At 44.5% G+C, this 22,206-nt stretch overlaps 1 protein-coding gene across 5 annotated transcripts in view; it reads left to right on the top strand.

Annotated features, from left to right (window-relative positions):
- The first annotated feature begins 1,955 nt into the window (after positions 1 to 1,955).
- Positions 1,956 to 22,206, top strand: part of CDCA7L (cell division cycle associated 7 like) — a 28,996-nt gene continuing 8,745 nt past the window's right edge. The window contains exons 1-8 of one of the 5 annotated variants that reach the window (XM_056519718.1): positions 2,491 to 2,552; positions 4,784 to 4,974; positions 7,444 to 7,560; positions 12,187 to 12,486; positions 14,208 to 14,276; positions 14,354 to 14,536; positions 17,171 to 17,302; positions 17,927 to 18,076. In XM_056519718.1, the coding sequence (XP_056375693.1) occupies positions 4,972 to 4,974; positions 7,444 to 7,560; positions 12,187 to 12,486; positions 14,208 to 14,276; positions 14,354 to 14,536; positions 17,171 to 17,302; positions 17,927 to 18,076 (954 nt within the window). In that variant the 5' untranslated portion in view covers positions 2,491 to 2,552; positions 4,784 to 4,971. Of the gene's footprint in view, positions 2,351 to 2,466; positions 2,559 to 4,783; positions 4,975 to 7,443; positions 7,561 to 12,186; positions 12,487 to 14,207; positions 14,277 to 14,353; positions 14,537 to 17,170; positions 17,303 to 17,926; positions 18,077 to 22,206 lie in introns of those variants that run through there. The other 4 variants (XM_056519715.1, XM_056519714.1, XM_056519717.1 and 1 more) reach the window with 4 other exon arrangements.

The raw sequence follows: 22,206 nt of genomic DNA on the forward strand, positions 1-22,206 counted from the left end.
AATCAGACCTAGGCCAGGGGTAATCAGCTGGCGGACCGCGGTCCAGATGCTGACCGCGGCCGCCAGTAATGCCCGCAGACCCCCCTCCCCCCCTAGATACCACAGTAATGGCTGCAGACCCCCCCCCTTTCGACCACCCCAGTACGGTAATGCCTGCAGACTCCACACCCCACCCTGGCCACCCCAGTAATACCCACAGACCCCACAGCCCCCCTCGGCCACCCCCCCCCCACCTCCTTTGGCTGGTCCCGCGGCAAGTTACCTTACTGCAATTCAGCCAGGGCAGGGACGCTGTCGTTTTAAAACGTCGGCGCGTATGCACGGCCGACGTCACGGACGTGTCCCTGCCACTGGCTGCTAAGCAACAGAAGGAAATCTCGCCGCAGGGTATGAAGGTGAAATGTGTACCGGTACCCTAGTTTATTATGGCAGAGGGGTGGGGGGGTACGGTAGGAGTGTGGAGGACGACAGGGGAAGGGGAGGATGGGGGGCTGCAGGAGTGTGGAGGATGCCCCCCATCCTCCACATTCCTGCAGCCCCCCATCCTCAACACTCCTGAAGCCCCCCATCCTCCCCTTCCCCTGTCATCCTCCACACTCTTATGAGAAACCAGTGATCAATGATAAAGATCAGTGTGTGCAGTGTTATAGGTCCCTATGGGAGCTATAACACTGCAAAAAAAAAAGTGGAAAAGTTTGAATCACCCCCTTTTCCCATAAAAAAAACAGTGCAAATAAAAATAAACATATATGGTATTGCCGCGTGCGGAAATGTCCAAATTATAAAAATATATCGTTAATTAAACCGCACGGTCAATGGCGTGCGCGCAAAAAAATTCCAAATTCCAAAATAGTGCATTTTTGGTCACTTTTTCTATCATGAAAAAATGAATAAAAAGCGATCAATAAGTCCTATCAATGCAAAAATGGTACCGTTAAAAACTTCAGATCACGGCGCAAAAAATGAGCCCTCATACCGCCCCATACACGGAAAAATAAAAAAGTTATAGGGGTCAGAAATGACAATTTTAAACGTACTAATTTTCCTGCATGAAGTTATGATTTTTTTCCAGAAGTACGACAAAATCAAACCTATATAAGTAGGGTATCATTTTAACCGTATGGACCTAAAGAATAAATATCAGGTGTCATTTTTACCGAAATATGTACTACGTAGAAACGGAAGCCCCCAAAAGTTACAAAACAGCGTTTTTTTTTTTCAATTTTGTCTCACAATGATTTTTTTGATTTTTGGGCACAATGACTGATGTCATTACAAAGTAGAATTGGTGGCGCAAAAAATAAGCCATAATATGGATTTTTAGGTGCAAAATTGAAAGAGTTATGATTTTTTAAAGGCAAGGAGCAAAAAACGAAAATGCAAAAACCCCCAGTCCTTAAGGGGTTAAACAAAAACTCACAAATCGGGGTAGTTAAGGGTTAAATTAACTATGCTATATTTTAAGTGGACATATAAGTAACATGTGACCAAGTATTATCGAAATATCTCCAGCCGTTTGGAAGTTATGCAGTAACATATATTTCTATTGACTTGTATGGGACTTTAAACAAAAACCCCGACCCTGGCAAATGGGGGTGAGTAAGGGTTAAATCACCTATCCTAAGATAATTAATAACATAAATAACAGAGCAGTGTTTAGCAATATAATAATTGGGGGCACTAATATACCAGGGGCACAGTGTGTGGCAGTATAATATTCAGAACCACAGGGAGATTTATCAAAACCTGTCCAGAGGAGAAGTTGCTGAGTTGCCCATAGCAACCAATCAGATCGCTTCTTTCATTTTTGAAAAGGCCTCTGCAAAATGAAAGAAGCAATCTGATTGGTTGCTATGGGCAACTTTTCCTCTGGACATATTTTGATAAATCTCCCCCTGTACAGTGTGTGGCAGTATAAAACCCTCCACTGGATTGCACCCCCCCCAATGATTTGAGGACCCTAACCAACTAGTTGAGTAGCCCAGCTGTATTATATACTACAGTAGTGAAGCCCAACCTGCGGCTCTCCAGTTGTTGAAAAACTACAACTCCAAGCATGCACTGGCAGCCGAAGGTCATGCTGGGAGTTGTAGTTTTGTGACGGCTGCAAGGCTGTTGCAGTCCACGGGCCACCATCCACCACTATAAGTGCCGTCCCTCTGTGTACAGGACTGTGCCGCGCTCAGGGGTGTAGTGACCGTCACCACAGAGGGCGGGACGTTCCTCCCAGCACCGACATCTGCAGGACGAGGCTGTAGTGTAAAAGGTTACAGAGCTAGAACTTCTGCCCATAGAGCCGTGCTGACACCTGTGGGCTCCACCCGCCATGGACTCGGCCACCGCAGGACAGGTGAGGACCCCCGGGCCCGCACGAGGCAGCCGAGCTCTCCTCCATAGTGCACGCTCCACGTGTGAGGCAGCAGGCGGCTCCAGATTTGGCGCCACTGGAGGGGACGCGCGCTGTGTGCTCCTCCGCGTGATGCCGGGCAAATGCTGTATGGCGGGAATGATAGGGGACTGAGGGTGACATACAGGCGTATAGAGCCCGCATGGTAAGGGTATGTGTCGGGCAGGATACATCGCTGGAGGGGCTGCTGCCCATAACAACCATTTATACCTCAGCTTTCATATCCCAAGCAGCCTTAGGAAAATGAAAGCTGAGCTCTGATTGGATGCTATGGGCAAAGACTGTTTATGAATGAGATTCGTTATTATTCATATCTGTGCCCCGCCCTCGACTGTAGGCCACGCCCCCTGACTGGTGGTCCAGTCACCATACACCCCACAATAATGGCAGTGTAAGTGGCGGTCACTAAGGTTACGTGCACATCCTCGTTGAGGTATATGTCCAAATGACCAGACAATAAAACCTCTCTAGTATATATTTTTTTTTTGTGTAGTCAAATTCTGTCAAACACTATAACTGAAACCCCACAGACCTCATTAAAGATATTGGGGTCCATTGGGCTCTGGTGTCGCTGCAGTGAACTGGCCAGCCCCATTTGCTGCTGCTGCTGGAATTCTTTCAGCAGGATCCGCTTGGAAATTCATTGCCATCTATAGAGACGGCCCGTTTTGGAGTGGTCATAGCATGTTCTGCCGGTGTCACCTATTTGTGGCCATTCTACAAATATTCCACTGTGTGAACATAGCCTATCCACAGAAAAGAAGCACTCCGCGGCACTGGGTATATGATGCAAATAAAAGGCTTACTTTATTGCGGCATAGCAGGTACGAGGTGAACAGTCAGACAGCCGACCAGCGCAAGTTTCGCGTCAAATGACGCTTTCTCAAGACATGATCATGCCTTAAGAAAGCGTAATTTGATGCGAAACTTGCGCTGGTCGGCTGTCTGACTGTTCACCTCGTACCTGCTATGCCGCAATAAAGTAAGCCTTTTATTTGCATCATATACCCAGTGCCGCGGAGTGCTTCTTTTCTGTGGATTTACAAATTCTGCTGTTTCTGTCCGCTGAGCACGGGATTGCTGGAATCAGCTCCGTCTATACATCCAGGACTGGATCCTTTAGTGAGTTGTGCGGGGCATTGCCTTTCTTCTGTTTGCTGAACATAGCCTATGCCTGAAGCTCTGAGCATAATACCAACCTAACAGACTCCCAATCCTCTACATCCGGCAATTACATCTGTAAATGCTGCCAATGCCGACATCTTGTGGTACAAACTCTACCAAACTTTTTATGTTAATGGGGTACTCCGCGGCTAGACATCTTGGGGGAGATTTATCAAAATTCGTGCAAAGTTGCTGAGTTGCCCATAGCAACCAATCAGATCGTTTCTTTCATTTTTTTTTTCTAAAAGGCCTCTGAAAAATGCGATCTTATTGGTTACTATGGGCTACTCAGCAACTTTTCCTCTGGACAGGTATTGATAAATCTCCCCCCTTATCCGCTGGGTTCCTACGGCAGTGGTCATGACATCACGCTCACTCCATTTATGTCCGAGAGGGGTGTTTCGACCGACACGCCGCGATCTCTGGCTCTGAGCGTTCTAAACAAAATGTCCAGAATGCTGGAGCACTGGATTGCCCCTTTAAATGGGGAGATTTATCGAAACCTGTGTAGAGGACGAATTGATCAGTTGCCCATAGCAACCAAACAGATCCCTCCTTTCATTTTTGGAGGCCTTTATGAAAAAAGCTATTTGATTGGTTACTATGGGCAACTGGTCAACTTTTCCTCTGCACAGGTTTTTGATAAATTTCCCCAAATTTTCGTTCTTATAGTAGGGATATACATCATTATTATGCAGCCTAAAGTCAGTCTTTTACAGGGAGGCATTTTAGTTTTGACGGGACTTTTTTGAGCAGTTTAATGAGACTCTTGAAAATCATAGAGGGGAGTCCTGAATCGTTTTTTAATAGTGGTGATGGGGGAGGGGGTCTCCTTTAGAAATACAGCCATAGGTTTTCTTAATTAAAGCCCATCAGTTCCCAGAAATCCATGGGGAGGAGTATGTTTCTTCTTTGTTCCTAATCGGTAATTGTGATCCCCGAAGCTGCCTCTATGGGAGCAGAGGTGGAAGTAATAGAGGAAACGGGGGGAGAAAAAAATTATTTAGCGCGTAGTATTCACAGCGGGGTCAAGGCACTACAGCACAAAGGCAAAAGAGCTAATGCAGTTTCTCTTGAAAGTAATTTCTCATTCTTTGTAACAAGGGCTCACAGCTCCTCACAAATATTCTTCCATTAAGTCATTCAAAGGTTACATTTTTCTAGTGCTTCAATTTAACCTAATAGAGATGTGAAAGTAAAATGTCTTCACAGGTAAAGCTCAGCGGCCTAACAAGAGGCTTACAGCAGAACCCAGGTGTGGGGGGCTTCATACAAGTATTAAATACAGAACGGAATAGAGAAGAGTACAAGCTACACAAATGGTTCGCCGTAGGAGTAAAACAAATTTTGGTAGTGCGGCTTCAATAAAGATTAATTGGCAAAACTAACCCCAATATAGAATGGTATGAAACTTATTTATAAGAAGGAACTTGGTAAACGTTAGACCTAAAAAGCTTTGCTTAAAAGGGTACGTTTGGAACTAATGTTCCGAATGCTGTTTTCGCGCAGCGGGAGTCGGCCATGCCCCTTGTGACATCATGGCCACACCCCTCAATGCAAGTCTATAGGAGGGAGCGTGACGGCTGTCACGCCCCCTCCGATAGACTTGCATTGAGGGGATGTGGCCGACCCCATGCAGCGTTCGGAACATTTTAGTTCCGAATGCTGGATAGTGGAGTACCCCTCCAGGAAAACTGACACTCTGGGAATCGGGGTCCCCGCACTAAGTATAAGGTCAGTATTTGGTGCCACACCAATCAGACCCTCATTTATAAAATCTCCTATTTTTTTTTTTTTTTTAAGATAAGTGTCAAGAAGCTGCTCAAACACCACAGATTGGCATGCCTCCCAGCCCCTCGCCCTGTGTGTCAAATAAGGAGGGGATCGGTGGTGAGAGCAAGCCAGAAGACATGCCAGACTGTGGCACTTGACCAGCTCAGCTTTGCCTCCTTGGCTGAAAAAAAAAAAATAAAAAAATTTTTTAAACTTGCCAAATGTCATCAGCCCCAGGTGCACAGTGAGATCCAGCTTTAATTCTCATAGGAAATGCCTTCTCCCTGTGCTGATCCTCTTATGCTGTAGAATGGAGCTCTACTCTGCAGCTGACATAAAGATTTCCCAGTGGAGGAGAGGTGTAAGATGCAGAGTGGAGCTCCATTCTGTTGTATAGGAGAATCTTCATAGGGATAAGGGGCTTAGTATGAAGATTTAAGCCATTGTGAGGGATTTTCATGTGCCCCGGACAGTTTTGCGTCTTATTCTCAGGAGATTTCGGAACCATTTATTGGCTCCGCCTCCCTGCAAAATCATCTGGGGCGCTTTGCCTCTGCCTCCTGCTCTGTACTGCATTGTGGACTGTAAGTGTTTACAAAAAAGTGTATAGCTAGATTTTGCAAAACCTCATATTGTCACACTGTGACATGACTCAAGCATACTGTGCTCCGAGCTCCTCTGGGTTCTCCATCTTTATTCTGTAAATACATATGTGTGGGGGTGTCTCAAAACTCAGACCACCAATGATAAAAAATGTATTATTTTTTTTTTTTTATAGGGGGTTCTCCGGTGCTTACACATCTCTTCCCCTATCCAAAGGATGTCACACGCCGCCTGCCCGGTGGTCGCCTGTAATCAGACCCGGAGCGAACATTTTTGATTATTGGTGGTCTGGGTCCTGAGTCGTGTCCCCCCCCCCCCCCCACACACACACACACACACACACACACACACACACACACACACACACACACACACACTAGAACAGCTAAGCACTAAGAGGGAGACTTATCATTGCTTTTAGAGCATTTTTTGGGGGTCTGTGTTTTGGCGCAGTTCATGCGCAAGCAGCATATTTAGCGACTTTTATGCGCCTTTTGATATAGACAGTTTCATTCTTTTTGCCTACCCGTAGAACTTTTTCTTTTTGACCATGCAGTGGTCACGTATTTATCATTTGCGACTTTTGTCAACTTGTAGGTACTTTATTAGGCGCAAAGCTAAACCACCTACCAGTAGGTGTGAGAATCACTTCTACCTTCCACAATTCAACCTTTAACCTCTTGTGGACGACAGGAGCTGAGCGCAGGTCATAGCTGGGTGGTCCTCGGGGCTATCTGCCACCAGGACCCATCTCTAATTCCAGACATCACCGATCACGGTGATGCCTGGCTTTAACCCCTTAGACACCGCAATCAAATGTGATTGTAGCATCTAAAATGCAAGTAAAAATGTCCCGGCAGCTCTGTGAAAGTAAGTAAAGACACCTAACCTGCCAAATTCAGGACCCGGGAAAGTGTCTACTTCCCTCTCTCACAAGCGTCTAGAAAAAGTATATGTGGTAGAGCTTTTCCCACCACAGCAGAACTGCGCAAAATTCACCATCCTGCTGCACCTTCTTGATAAATAAAATGCGCACTAGTCAAACCCACCAACCAAATAAACATAGGAAAATAGCTCTACAGTAGACATTCTTTGATAAATCTGGGCCTAAGTTTCTGCCCACAGTTTCCTTGCTGCAGGAGCCATCGGGGGGAGATTTATCAAAACCTGTGAAGGGAAAGAGTGATGTAGTTGCCCATAGCAATCAATCAGATTGCTTCTTTTTTTCATAGGCCTCTTTAAAAATGAAAGAAGCGATCTGAATGGTTGCTATGGGCAACTGCACCACTCTTCCGCTACATAGGTTTTGATAAATCTCCCCCATCTTCTATAGAGAGGAGGAGATGGCAGGCAGAATCAGTGCTCAGCTGCTTTAGTAAACGTGGGGTTCTCAGTACCCAGAACCCCACTGATCAAAACTTTAACTAGTCAGATTAATTGTTAAAGCTTTTCTACAAAACAGCTTATTAATCCTTTTTTTATTCTTAAATCTACAGAAGGCAGTCATTGATCCCAAATACATAACAGAAGAACTGCAAAGAATTTTCACTGAAGACGGGGATTCAGATAATGATGTTTTTGAAGGATTCCCACAGCAAGAGACAGATGATCAGGTAAGAAGGAAAGGAGTTGATCTATGCTCGTATTAATATTTCATAACCAAAACCCTTTGGAGGGCTAACCCTCCTCCCTCTGATGTACATCCCGGGGGTGTACATCGGAGGGTGTGAGAGACCCCCAATTGATGCCCACTGGGTGTGAGAGACCACTAATGCCCACTGTGAATGAGAGCAAGTGAATCACTAAAAAATGAGGAATGTGTGATACCTAACATAGCGTTAATGATAGAGGGTATATGAAACTTCTGATGGTGCTCTCCTATATCACACTAAAGCAGTGGTTCTTAACCTTGTTGGAGGTACTGAACCCCACCAGTTTCATATGAACTAGACACAGTTAGCCAGGCATTGAGTGAAGGCAGTGGTGGTTCAGTGTGCCTATCTGTTCCCGTGGCGTCCATGCATCCAGGCTGTCCGCTTGTCAGAGGGACCATCTGGCTGAGCCTGTTTAAGACGCTGCGGGACCGGAAGTGCGTCACGGGAGGCCATGCCGGAAGTGGTGCGTTCCAGCTTGGGACGCGTGCAGGCAATCGCGTAGGAGCGGAGCCACAAAAGATAGGAGGCTTCCTTTACAGTAGGGAAAGACAGTACACTGAGATCTGTTAGGTGGGACATGATCACCTGCAGCCAATGATGGATAAGCGGGGCGTGTCATCACGAATCATATGAGTCGGGTGTGTGTCTTGACCTCCGCCAAACCCGCGAGACTGACTCACTGAACCCCTGGTTAAGAACCACTGCACTAAAGCATTAAAGGGGTACTCCGGTGGAATTTTTTTTTTCTTCAAATCAACTGATGCCAGAAAGTTAAACAGATTTGTAAATTACTTCTATTAAAAAAAATCTTAATCCTTCCATTACTTATTAGCGGCTGTATACTACAGAGGAAATTCTTTTATTTTTGTTTTTCTGTCACGACCACAGTGCTCTCTGCTGACACCTCTGTCCATGTCAGGAACTGTCCAGAGCAGGAGAAAATCCCCATAGCAAACATATGCTGCTCTGGACAGTTCCTAAAATGAACAAAGGTGTCAGCAGAAAGCACTGTGGTTGTGACAGAAAAGAAATCCCAAAAGAAAAGAATTGCCTCTGTAGTATATAGCCACTAATAAGTACTGGAAGGATTAAGAATTTTTAATAGAAGAAATCTACAAATCTGTAACTTTCTGCCACCAGTTGATAAAAAAAAGTGTTCCACTGGAGTACCCCTTTAACAGAGTGTACCACATATAAGTGCAGCTCATCCATAGAAGTACCGTATAAGCCGAGTTTTTCAGCACGATTTTTCTTGCTGAAAACGCCCCCCTCAGTTTATACTCGAGTGAACTCACCGCCTGTCAATCCCTTCTCAGTGGTCTTCAACCTGCGGACCTCCAGATGTTGCAAAACTACAACTCCCAGCATGCCGGGTGTTGTAGTTTTGAAACCTCTGGAGGTCCGCAGGTTGAAGACCACTGCGGCCTTCGTCATCATCCAGCCCCCCCCCCCCCCTTTTTGTTTTGTACTCACCTCCTCTCGGCGGGAAGTTAGGGTGAGCTGGTCCGGGCCATCTGTGCTGCAGGGACCGTCCGGTGGGGATGGTTAGTCTTTCCAGGCTGTCCATTTTCACCGGGTTGGCCCTCTTCTCCGCCCCAGACTAGTGACGTTGCCTTGACGACGACGCACAGGGACGTTGTGCGTGAACGTCCCTGTGCGCCGTTGTCAAGGCAACGTCATGAAGCGCGGGGAAGAGGGCCCCCCGGTGAAAATGGACAGCCTGCAACGACTATCCCCTGGACGGTCCCTGCAGCATAGATGGCTCGGACGAGCTCACCCTAACTTCCCGCCGAGGGGAGGTGAGTACAAAACAAAAGGGGGGGCTTGATGATGACTAAGGCCGCAGTGGTTTTCAACCTGCGGACCTCCAGAGGTTTCAAAACTACAACTCCCAGCATGCCTGGACAGCCGATGGCTGTCCAGGCATGCTGGGGGTTGTAGTTTTGCAATATCTGGAGGTCCGCAGGTTGAAGACCACTGAAGAAGGGATTGACAGGCGGTGATGATGAGGGGGGGGAATGATGTATTTCCCACCCTAGGCTTATAGTCGAGTCAATAACTTTTTTTTTTTTTTTTTTTTTTTTTTATTTTTTGGGGGGGGGGGGGGGGTGAAACTAGGGGCCTCGGCTTATATTCGGGTCGGCTTATACTCGAGTATATACGGTATATCAGAGCCTGTAATAAACAGCCACTGTTGGAATAATTGGCTTGGAGAGTATCAACTTGGCCAGTAAAATATATATCTAGAGTTAGCTAAGAAGAGATATCTCTGACAATTTTTTAAATCACCGTTTTTTAATAACTCTATTCACATGTATATATTTTTAATGCATACTAATAAAGGTTGATTTTTAGTGAGACCCTAGTACAGGGTTTTAGTCCCCGAGGAGGGTTAGCCCACCAAAGGGTTTTGGTTATGATTGATTGCCCTGGGACTTGCAAGGGATGAGTTTGTATTGATTCATATTAATATTTCTACATGCCATCTCTCAGATTTACAGATATAGTAAAATTCATCACCCCTAGGTACACATTAGGTATGACAAGACCAAGAGACACTTTTTTGGCATACACTTTCAGGGATGTGGAATTCCTATCGCCCGACGCCCGGGACATGCAGTTTCGGGCGCCGGGCAAGTGAATTTTTCCGGCCCTTAGCCCTGTTTCGGGCAAGCGGGGCCGGACCTGACAAGCGCGGCGGCGCTCAGCAGTCTGTATGGAGCAGGCTCCCGACTCCTGCCCGCTCCATACTCTGCAGCCCCCGGCTGTTCTCAGTAGCCAGATGCCACTGCTAAAAGCCAGCATGCAGCGATCGCCGCGGCTGGCTATTAACCCTTTAGATCGTTGCTGTCAAAGCTGATAGCGGTATCTAAAGGGACATGTGAATGCTCCCTGGTGGACTAATGGGATGGATTGCTCCCCCCCCCCCCCTCCACAGCGTGATCGTGGGGGGAGATCCACTATAGATGTAGCCGGAGGGCTTACCTCTGCTTCCCTGGTGTCTGTGGCTCTGTCATTGATAGATATTGGCTTGACTAGGCTCTAGCAATGGATTGCAGAGCACTCACATCAATGGAGTTCACTGGAACTCTGTTGATCTGTATGAGGAATCCTAATGATTCCTCCTAACAGTCTAATAAAGTGGAACAGTCTAATAAAACTTAATAAAAGTTTAAAAGACACACATTAACCCCTTCCATGTTAAAAGTTCAAATCACCCCCTTTTCCTATATAAAAACATGTAAATATAATAAAACTAAACATATTTAGTATCGCTGTGTGTGTAATTGTATGAACTATTAAAATATAACATTGTGTCTCATACGGTAAATGACGTAAATGTAAAAATTTAATTTTTATAATATCCCAGAAAAAAAGTTTAAAAAGCGATTTTAAACAGTCAGATCAATACCAAAATGGTACTGATACAAGAAACTGATTATGGTGCAAAAAATGAGCCCTCATACATCCTGGTATGCGGGAAAAAAAAACAAAAGCTACAGGGGTCAAAAATGGCAATTAAAAAAATTCAAAAAAGTTCAGAATTTTTATTTAATTAGTAAAACATGACGAAAACTACACAAATCTGGTATTGCTGTAATCAAGCCGGCCTAATGTATCAAAACATGTTATCTCAACCACAAGGTAAATGGCGCCGAAAAGAAAACCACCAAATTTGCAAAAAAATCTTTTACTATTTCAATTTCACTATATATATATATATATATATATATATATATATATATATATATATATATATATATATATATATATATATATTACACACATCCATTTTTTTTATTTTTTTTTTGGAGACTGTTATTGAAAAATTAAAAGGTATCATTATAGTAGGTAGTTACGGCTATTATAGGGCGAGGTGGAAAAAATTCGTGTAAAAGCGAAAATTGGTCAGGACAAGTGGATCGTCATGAGGGACAAGTAGATTTTGCTCCGTTTTAGACCCGTGGACAAATAGTTTTTTATTAAATTTCCACACCCCTGACTTTGTGCATGGGGACCTATAGATTAATCAGAGGAATAGTTTCTCTAATGTACAAAACAAGATGTAAACCAGAGTCTCTACACTATTGACACTATTGCTGTGATAGATGACTTAAATATCCAAATCCCATTGGGCAGTGCCCACAATACTACTGTGTCTTATACAAATAGGGGGAGATTTATCAAAACCTGTCCACTTGAAAAGTTGCTGAGTTGCCCATAGCAACCAATCAGATTGCTTTTTATTTTTGAAAAGGCCTCTGGAAAATGAAATAAGCGATCTGATTGGTTGCTATGGACAACTCGGCAATTTTTCTTCTGGACAGGTTTTGATAAATTTCCTCCATAGTCTCCAAACTGTGGACCTACAGATGGTGCTAAACTGCAACTCCCAGCATAATGGGAGTTTGTTTTGCAGCAGCTGGAGGTCCACAGTTTGGAGACCACTGCCTTATAGGAATCTGTCCAGTCCTGGCACATTACAATATTTTTTTCTGTTCAGTTGTTTTCCTAAACTTTGTTGATCTGGAATTTTTTGTGGGTCATTCATTGTTTTATTATGGAGTGTGTTTTTTCTTTTAGGATGTGAGTGATCATAGAGGAGTGCTGTCAGACATTGGGGAGCATTCTTTACCACCCAAAAAGAGAAAGTTTGGGCTACGTGTCGCTCTGCAGTTTCCAAGCAAGAAGCCTGCAAATAAGGATAAGGAGCCTTCCAGTCCTCTTAAGGTGAAACCTGTCCGAAACAACAGAAAGAAAGTAAATACCGTATTGGCTGGAAACAAAATGGATGTCGAATCTGATGGAGAAAATGTATCTAACCAGGAAAACTCAAGTGCGCTTGCCAAAAGAGCAATGAATATTAAGGAAAATAAGGCAGTGGTATGTATTGCACTTAAAAGACACAGCCAATATTCATCTATAAATAAATTATGGATCCAAATATGCTAATGCAACGCATATTTGTGACTAGAAATCAGACTTTCTGTAGCACATTAATGGGTTTTTACAAACTCTGTTCCTCTATTTTGGAACAGATGTTAAAATTTCTGCAGCAAATCTGCAATTTATTAGTAAACCCAAATAAGAAAATGCTAAGATCGTGGCAAACTCTATTGATCTCTTGCTCTTTGGAGCAAGAAAAAAATATAAAAAATCAGAATGGGTTTTTGTCCTATAGGCTTCAGTAGGGCTTTGTACAAAATGTGTGGGTGGGTACAATGTTATAATTTCAAGACAAGAGGGAGGGAGTACAAAGTAGAGCATTGGGAGCGAGGAAAACTTTTCCTCCTTCTGAATAACCCTTTTATGGCAAGCTGCCAGCGCCGTGGAGATATATATGGAATATATCAGTGTTTACCAACCAGGGTGCCTCGAGGTACAGGGATGTGGAATTCCTATCGCCCGACGCCCGGGACATGCAGTTCCGGGCAGGTGAATTTTTCCGGCCCTTAACCCGGCTTCGGGCAAGCAGGGCCGGACCCGACTAGCACGGCGGCACTCAGCAGTCTGTATGGAGCGGGCTCCCGACTTGTTCCCGCTCCATACTCTGCAGTCCCCAGTTCTTTTCAGTAGCTGGGGGCCGCCGCTAATAGCTAGCATGCAGCGATCGCCGCGGCTGGCTATTAACCCTTTAGATCGCCGCTGTCAAAGCTGACAGCGGCGTCTAAAGGGACAAGTAAATGCTCCCTGGTGGATGGCCCCACCGCAGCGTGATCGCAGGGGGGGGGGGGGGGGGGGGAGATCCACTATAGAGGTAGCCGGAGGGCTTACCTCTGTTCCCTGCTGTCCCGTGGCTCTTTCATTGATAGAGCCTGGCTGAACTAGGCTCTATCAATGGATAGCAGAGCACACAGATCAATGGAGTTCAATAGAACTCTGTTGATTTGTATGAGAAATCTAATGATTGCTCCTAAAAGTCTAATAAAGTGTGGAAAAAAAATATTTTTAAATAAAAGTTTAAAAGACACACACTAACCCCTTCCATGTTAAAAGTTCAAATCACCCCCTTTTCCTATATAAAAACATGTAAACATAATAATATTTAAAATATAACATTATGTATCCCATACGGTAAATGTAAAAAAAAAAAAAATACAATAAAAAACACAGAATTGCAATTTTTATATTATCCCCCCCCCAAAAAAAGTTAGAGATTTAAAAAGTCAAATCAATACCAAAATGGTACCGATACAAAAAACAGATTATGGCACAAAAAATGAGCCCTCCTACAGCCTGGTATGCGAAAAATAAATAATAAAAAAAAAGAAATGACGGAAACTATACAAATCTGGTCTTGCTGTAATCGGGCCGGCCTAAAGTATCAAAATAACATGTTATCTCAACCACAAGGTAAATGGCGTAGAAAAGAAAACCGCCAAATTTGTAAAATTCTTTTTCAATTTCACTATTGCAAAACAAAACTCCCAGCCTTTGGCTGTGTCTACACTCTATTTTATAAAGTGTGTTTACCGTAATAGTTAAATAAAAGCCAATGTTGCTACTAACCAACAATTTAACCTTTTTTTTTTTTTTTTTTTTTTTTTTTTTTTTTTTTTTATAACTTCTTATTTTTATTGTTTTTTCATTTTTACTTACTCCAGCTGGCTCAACTTCTTTCAGAGCTGAACGCCATGCCAGAACTGTTCCCAGTAAGAAACACAACTCCTTCTGTAAGTTACTACAACTATGGACTGAGCTTTATATGTCATTTGTATTGTTTGAAAACCTTTATTTCACTGTTATTTAGAAGCAGAAAAAGACAAGCCGGCGATCGTTTTCTGAAACTCCAGGTGAAAGACGCACTAACCCAACACGCAGTGCACGACCAAAAGAGAATTTTGCAATCGAGGACTTTACTGCTTCTGCTTTGCAGTTTGCTGAGCATCTCCAGAAGTATGGTAAAAAGGCGTTCAGGCGCACCTTGAGTGATGTAAGTATCACTTAATAATTTTAACTATTAGAAATGTTTGTTCATAGTCTACCTTTCTGGATTGAAATGAACTATCCCTATAATACTCCGGTGGTGATCAACAGATGCGAGAAAAAACAGATTTGTAAATGACTTCCATAAAAAAAAATCTTAATCCTTCCAGTACTTATCAGCTCTTGTATGTTCCAGAGGAAGTTGAGTTGTTCTTTTCAGTCTGACCGTCGTGCTCTCTGCTGACACCTCTGTCCATGTCAGGAACTGTCCAGAGCAGGAGAGGTTTGCTATGGGGATTAGCTCCTAAAATAAATAGTTTCCCATATAATGGAGACAAGTGTTGTATTTAGAAGTTGTTATATATAATTACTTTTTTTTTTTTTTAAATATGCCTACGTATGTTTTCATGCTATATTTTTTAGTGAAGAGTATAGGATAACTCAGCTCACCCTTCCAGCCAGACGCCTGTCGCACGGCACCGTGTGAACCAACACCAAAGTAGCAATGAAGAAATAGATGGTCCAGCGCAGGATAACGTGCAATAAAAGCCAAAATTTATTGTAGATTCAAGCCATAGGATAGCAGGACACCTTGTGTCCTGCTATCCTATGGCTTGAATCTACAATAAATTTTGGCTTTTATTGCACGTTATCCTGCGCTGGACCATCTATTTCTTCATTTATATTTTTAGTGTATATTGAAACCGTGTCTGAAAGGTGCCTCTAGCGGTTCCCCTGATGGCAAGACATGTCTGAAAATATTGGGTCTGCTTCTGATCTTCTCACAGTGGCAGGATATGTTCGAAAAGATCACGACGGCTTCTGATACTGTGACTTGCTTAAAGACTATGGTGATCTGGAGACAGAGTGGAAGGAAGTCCTGTAGACTTGTATGGGACTTCCAGAAACTCAGTCTCCAGAACACAGTAGCCCGTAAGCAAATCACTGCATCAAAAGCCGTCCTAATCTTTTCGGACATATCCTGCCACTGGGAGCACCATTAGACTATGTTTGCATGGGCTAATGTCTGCATGGAAAATCTCTGTGCGGACATTGCCCTGACAGCTGAGCTCTGGTATAACATGCCGGTGCTAAGACCACTTGGTAATGCGCCACAAAATAAATAGACACAGAGCAGAGACCATAATTGGAATTTCTAGGCGGAGATTCTGCTATGTGAAGAGCGTAACAGAATGAAATCAATGGGACTCTGCTGCTGTGGAATCTCCATGCCGAATTCTTCCAAGGAATTCTGCATGGAAATTCTGCTGTGTGAACAATACCCTAAGGCTGTGTTCACATGATAGAAGTCCGTGCAGAATTCCATGTGAATTTTCCGCACAGAATTCTGCCTGAATTTATTGCCCTTTTAACTTTAATGGGATTCTGCAAGGATATTTAGCACAGCAGAATTTCCACAGCAGGTGTTCTGCTACGGAAATTCCGCATTCTGCAGTTCCGGAAAATATAAGTCTGGTCTTATATTTTTCCGGACTTTGGCTGCAGAATCCGATTGAAGTCAACAGGCCTTGAATTCTGCTGAGTTTGTGCGGAATGCAGGCAGATTCTGCGCAGAATCCAAACAAACTTTGAAAGTTCTATCTTTTGCTGAGCTGCAGAATCATGTGGAATTTCTGCACGATTCTGCAAATAAGACTACGTAATTCTGCACAGAGATGTGGATGCAGAATTCACGCAAATCTGCATATTTTCCGTCGTGTGAGCACGGCCTATTTTTTTGCTGCAGATTTTGTCACCCATTGAAGTCAATGGGAAGCAAAATCTGCTGAAGCAAATCTGCAGCAGAAAATACGCTTGTATTACTGCACCCTAAGGGCCCATTCACACGTGTTTATTTTCTGCTGCTGATTTTTCTACCCACTGAAGTCGTTCGGAAGTATATCTCCAGCAAAAATATGTGTCAGCAGACCCTAAGGGTAGAAATGCTGCAGATTTTTTGCAGCAAATAGTTTTTTTTATTTTTTTTTATTTTTATTTTTTTAAACCAAAGTTAGAAGTAGCTTTAAAAGGAATAGGAAATGAAATGTTAAGGATGGACTTATTTCTCCTCCCTGCTAGTCTGCCAGTCTCACTTCTGACATTTCTGCAGCTTGTGGCTGTACCCTAGGTGGGGATATTTATCCAAACTGAGGTGTAGAAAAAGAGGACCAAAAAAATGCTATGGAGTTTAAATTTTGTGGCCAACTGCTCAAGTTTTTGCTTGCACCAATGTCAATATAGCTTACTTTACACATATCGGCTGACATTTATCATTGACTTTAGACTGCTTTTCGTGTCTAGAAAAGGTGCAAGCAGGATTTATTTGCACATTTTGGTTAACACATTTCTGCAGATTTTGAGTTGCAATCCACTAATTTTGGCAATACACATGCAAAGCCGCTGAAAAGTCTAAAACTATACCAGCCCTGACTTAGCTTAGCTTTTTGGTGTATATGAAGAGTCAAACTACAGAAAATGTGACCTGCACAAAACTTATCAAATGATCTGTGACCAGTTGATAAATTTGGTGCTCCTACACATTACCAGCACACACAAAAAAAGTGTAGAAAAATTCTTCACTTACACCTACAATGATAAATACCGGCCATCCATTTTTTTTTTGTCTTTTGGGAAATGTTAGGAAGAACGTGAAGAAATTCGGAAAAGGAGGGAGTCGTCAAAAAACAACTTTCGTTCTGTTGAAGACATTACAGAAGAAGAGTTGGACAATGTCGCAGACACTGTTAAAGACAAAACTTATGACAAAATCATGGTAAAAATTTATTTTTTATTAAAAGGTTAGTTTTTTTTTAGACAATGCATTGAAATCTTTACATTTTTCTGAATAAAAGTCTTTGCAGTTCAGTGTGAATAAGACTAGGCTCACATGTTGTTGGGCTGTAATGTGCTGCACAGTAACCACACTTGCTGCTTAGCTCTGTACTCCTCGGTTTTGCAGCAAGCATATAATTGTTTACGTACTTCACCTGTACTTGCAAAGCTGAAGCAAAACGTGAACTACAATTTGCATTCGGAGATTTCTTGGTACATTTACAGAACATGTTCAAATGCTGAATGTAGCTATAGCCTCCCCCCCCCCCCCCCCCCATCGCCCAATCATTCATTTGTATGGGAGCGCCAGAGAAACCTGAATGTTCTACTCTGTTATTTTTGGTGCTCCCATACAAAGTAATTGAGGGAGCGAGTGCTGTAGACTTGCTCTATGGGGCCCCGTTCTGAAGATTGTCTGTGTCGGAGCTGTCAGACTCCCAACCCACCCATATGTGATCAGATACTTAAGATAAGATTTTTGCTGGACAGCACCTTTAACCAAAATTTTAATTTATAACTGGGTACATGGGGTATTTTACTTATAGCTTTTTATTTCCTTTCCTAGGGAAGCACTTGTCACCAATGTCGTCAAAAAACAACGGACACCAAAACTTTTTGTCGCAATCCTGGTTGTAGTGGCGTCAGAGGACAGTTTTGTGGGCCATGTTTAAGAAATCGCTATGGGGAAGATGTCCGTGAGGCACTCTTAGACCCTGTAAGTAACAAGTTACTAGTAAAGCAAATATACTTGTCACTTTTTCTAGAAGCACAGATTTAACCCTTTTTAATCCCTTGGAAGTGTATACACGTCCAGGCAGGATGCACGTTCCCGCAACCATGAGATCGCGGCAGGGACTCGGCTGTAACACACAGCCAGGACCCTGCCGCACTGCCAGGACCAAAGTAAACTTCGGTCCCGGCAGTTGAACCCTTACAGCTGCGGTCGGAAGTGACCACGGGCTGTCAGCTCCCTCTTTCTTCCCTGCAGCGCGATCGTGGGGTGCTGCGTGTGATCCCTGGCGGAAGGGGACCTGCCGCACTGTCGGGAGCAAAGAAAACTTCGGGTCCCAGCAGCTTAACCCTTACAGCTGCGGTCAGTTGCGACAGCGAGCTGTAAGGAGTTTGACAGAGGGAGGGGGCTCCTGTAGCACCCCGCAACGATCGCGTTGTGCTGCTGGTTACCTGGGCAGTCGGGGGTCTTTACAAGGACCCCCAGGTCTGCCCCGGTTATTGCTTGTCAGGACGTGTAAAACTAGCAGGCAGCATATAACTGCAATGCTTTGGAATACTAAGTATTCCAAAGCATTAAAAAAAAAGTGTAAAAAAAACATATAAAAAAAGTGTAAAAACAAAAGTGTAAAAATATAAATATATACATAATATACACACATATACATAACTATAATGAAAAATAAAAATGCATAATGTGTAGGATCACACGGCGCACATCCACAGCATATTACATGTTGCGGATGCCCGCCAGCAGTCACAATATGGAGCTCCCTGCTGCAGTTGGGTAGCTTTGTGTGTCCACTCATGGCAGCGGATTTACCGCCGGCAGTCATGAGCGGACACACTGAGCTACCCAGCCACAGCAGGGAGCTCCATATTGTGACTGCTGGGGGGCAATCGCTGTGTGAAATATGCTGCGGATGCGTTCTATGTGACCCTACACTGCATCCCATTCATACTGCGTTTCCGCAGTATGTTAGAGGTATCCGTCAGCATCACGTCAAAAAAAGCGATGCTGGCGTATACTGTAGCAGCTCCATTCATTTCTGAATGAGACGGCTACAGTATACATTGGCATCCCTTTTTTGACCTAACAGACACCAATACTGCAGAAATGCAGTATGAATGGGGACTAATCATATAATGATGCCCAGAAAGCCAAAGGGGGCTCCTATCCTTCTTGGTCCTAAGTAGGGGTACTGCCCAGCCCGGGACGAACAGGGTGATTAAAATATTGAAACATTTCCTCCATTTTAAAAGCGACTTACCAAAATGATGTCCCACAAATAAAGAATTTGTGGGGGGAAAAAAAAGCTAAATGCTATTTTTTCCACTGACTTCGAAATAATTCTAGCCACACAATAAGGGCTCAAAGTACTCACTTTTGCCCTAGGTGAATACTTCAGGGAGTGTAGTTTCGAAAATGGGGTCACTTCTGGGGTGCAGTATTGTTCTGACAGCTAGAATGCTTTGCAAGATGAAGTGCGGCCTATAATTTGTATAATGATATCCTGAAAGCCAAATGGTGTTCCTCCCCTTCTGGGTCCCACCATGTGGCCATGCAACCAAATATGGTCTAAGCGAGTGTATTACCGAACACTGGACGAACAGCGTAATAATATATGGGGCGCATTTTCTACTTTTCAGATGCAATGTACAAAAAATATGTCCCACAAGTGATGCATTTGTGGGGGGGAAAAAAAAAGGAAAATTACAATTCTTCCACTGAATTTGTAAGCGTTCCAGCCACAAAAAAGGACTGAAAGTACTCCCTTTTGGTCTAGATGAATACTTTAGGGGGTGTAGTTTCCAAAATGGGGTCACTTGTGGGGGTTCTGTATGGTTCTGACAGCTAAAACCCTTTGCAGGCATGAAGTGCGGCCTATAAAATGATGCCTTGAAAACCAAATGGCGCTCCTCTCCTTCTGGGTCCTACCACGCGCCCAAGGAATTAAATATGGCCTAAACGGGTGTATTTCCAAACACGGGCTGAGCAGCTCAATAAAATATAGGGTGCAATTCTTTCAATATCAGAAGCGATGTACAAAAAATATGCCCCACAAATTAAAGCGAATTTCTAATTTTTAACGCTGGCTTTTTAATAATTCCTGCCAAAAAACTATGGTGTTAAAATACTCACTGTACCCCCTAGCGAATACCTTGATGAGTCAAATTTTTAGAATGGGGTCATTTGGGGGGGGGGGGGGGTCCTATGTTCTACCACCTTCAAATTTCTGCAAAACCTTGCATAGCACATTAACTTGAAATGTTGAAAAGTACATTTTTTTTTTTTTTTTTATTGTTAGGCTTCTAATTCATTTAAAGTGTTAATTAAAAACTAAATAAATGCTGTCAAAATAAAGTAGATATCTGAAAGTATAAGTTTAATAAACTATTTGGTCAGTAAGTATAAATATATGCAGCCTATTATTGTTAAAATAGCAAAAAATCGTTATTTCTCGAGCGCTTCATTGGGGGACACAGGACCATGGGTATATGCTGCTTGCCACTAGGAGGCTGACACTAGGCAAAAAACAAAAGAAGGCTGGCTCCTCCCGGCAGGATATACCCGCCTCCTGGCTCTAAGCAACTCAGTTTTAGCTTGGTGTCAGAGGAGGCTAGACGCAGCTCTGGAGCTCTCCAGACCTGCTCTTATTTCTTTTGTTTTTTTTCCTAATATCAGGTTCAGTTTAGACTTTCTCTCCCTTTTTTTGTTTTATCTAGCATGGGGCGACAGGAGCATGGCACTGCCTGATTTCACCCCCCCCCCCCACATGCGAGCTAGGGGCACGGTGCATCATGGATGGGCCGTTAACCCCTCCTCGCCAGCAACCAGCGCCTGGTGGTGTACCTATGGTCCGGATCCCCTCTTCACCATGGTAGCTAAAGGCAGGTGGCACTAGCTGGTCGACGACGTCTGGCTAAGGAGGTCCCTCAGGGTAAGTATTGAGGTCCCTTATGGTAAGTATATTGGGGGTTAATATTTCCTCAGCCCCCCTTATCCTTCCCCCTCCACTACCTTTTTTTCCCCATTGACTGGGGGTCTCTATTCCCCTGGCTGTGGGGGAGGATGGTGGCAGCAGAGGGGTTATCCTCTCTCCCTCTCGGTCCCTGCTCGGTGGGGGGGGTTAACTTTACATATGGGGTTAATATTCCCTCTGCACTCCGGCTGAGGGGGAGTTAACTTAGCCCTTCGGGGTTAACAATGCGGCCGTGCGCCTTACAGATATCTCCGCAACATGACTGCAGTCTTATACCTCCGGTGTTCGGGTCGCGCTGCTCCTTTCTTCGGGCAGTCTTTTACTGTTCCGGTTGGCACAAGCCCCGAGGGGGGCCGGGCGCCCGGGTGACAGGCCTCCCCGCCCGCTCTTACGGTGCTTCACACAGCGCGACGGTTTCTTGCAGGTCCGGAGCTGCGGGCAGGTCATTAATTGAGCCCGCGGCTCCGGCCTGCACTTGGCTCCGCCCACTCCCCGCGTGCCGCCATAGTTGTCCGGCCCTTCTCCTAGCCCCGCCCCCTCGGCCTCTCTGCCTTCACCGCGCGCTCCTTCCTCCTATCGCCTAGGAGCGCGCGCAGCACGGGGAGCCGTGCTTCTGGAGTCACCCTATGAGGTGGTCTCGCGCTATGAGGGTCAATTTCTTCTCCCTGCTCAGTGTGATCCAGTGCTTCCCTCTGCCGGCAGTCGGCTTCTCCGTCCCACTGAGACACAGGCACCGCTGCGGTTCCTCCAGCTGTTTCTAGGATCCTCTCTGGACACAGGCACCTGGGTGAGATTACTCCTTGTCTGTGGATTGTCTGACTTACTAGTGCTTCCTAATGTCTGACCTCAGTACCGCGCCCCCCCCCCCCCCTTCCCGGCAGGCTGCTACTGCGCTGGTCACAGGCTCGGTCTTGTCCCCGGCTTTTGCCTCCACCTGGGTGTCTAAAGCCCTGTCGATTTGGGCAGGTGAGCTGCGCCAAGGCATCTAGGCGGGGACTTCCTCCAGTGATATGGCGGCTTTGGCGCAGCAAGTCGCCCACACTGGTGAATACCTGTTGGGCTTCCTTGGAATCGGCACGCTGCGCAGCCTTGGCCTCGGGCAACTTGGTGGCGCTTAGGTGCTCCATGTGGC

Source organism: Hyla sarda, chromosome 5 (genome assembly GCF_029499605.1).
Source record: "Hyla sarda isolate aHylSar1 chromosome 5, aHylSar1.hap1, whole genome shotgun sequence".
Taxonomy (NCBI): Eukaryota; Metazoa; Chordata; class Amphibia; order Anura; family Hylidae; genus Hyla; species Hyla sarda.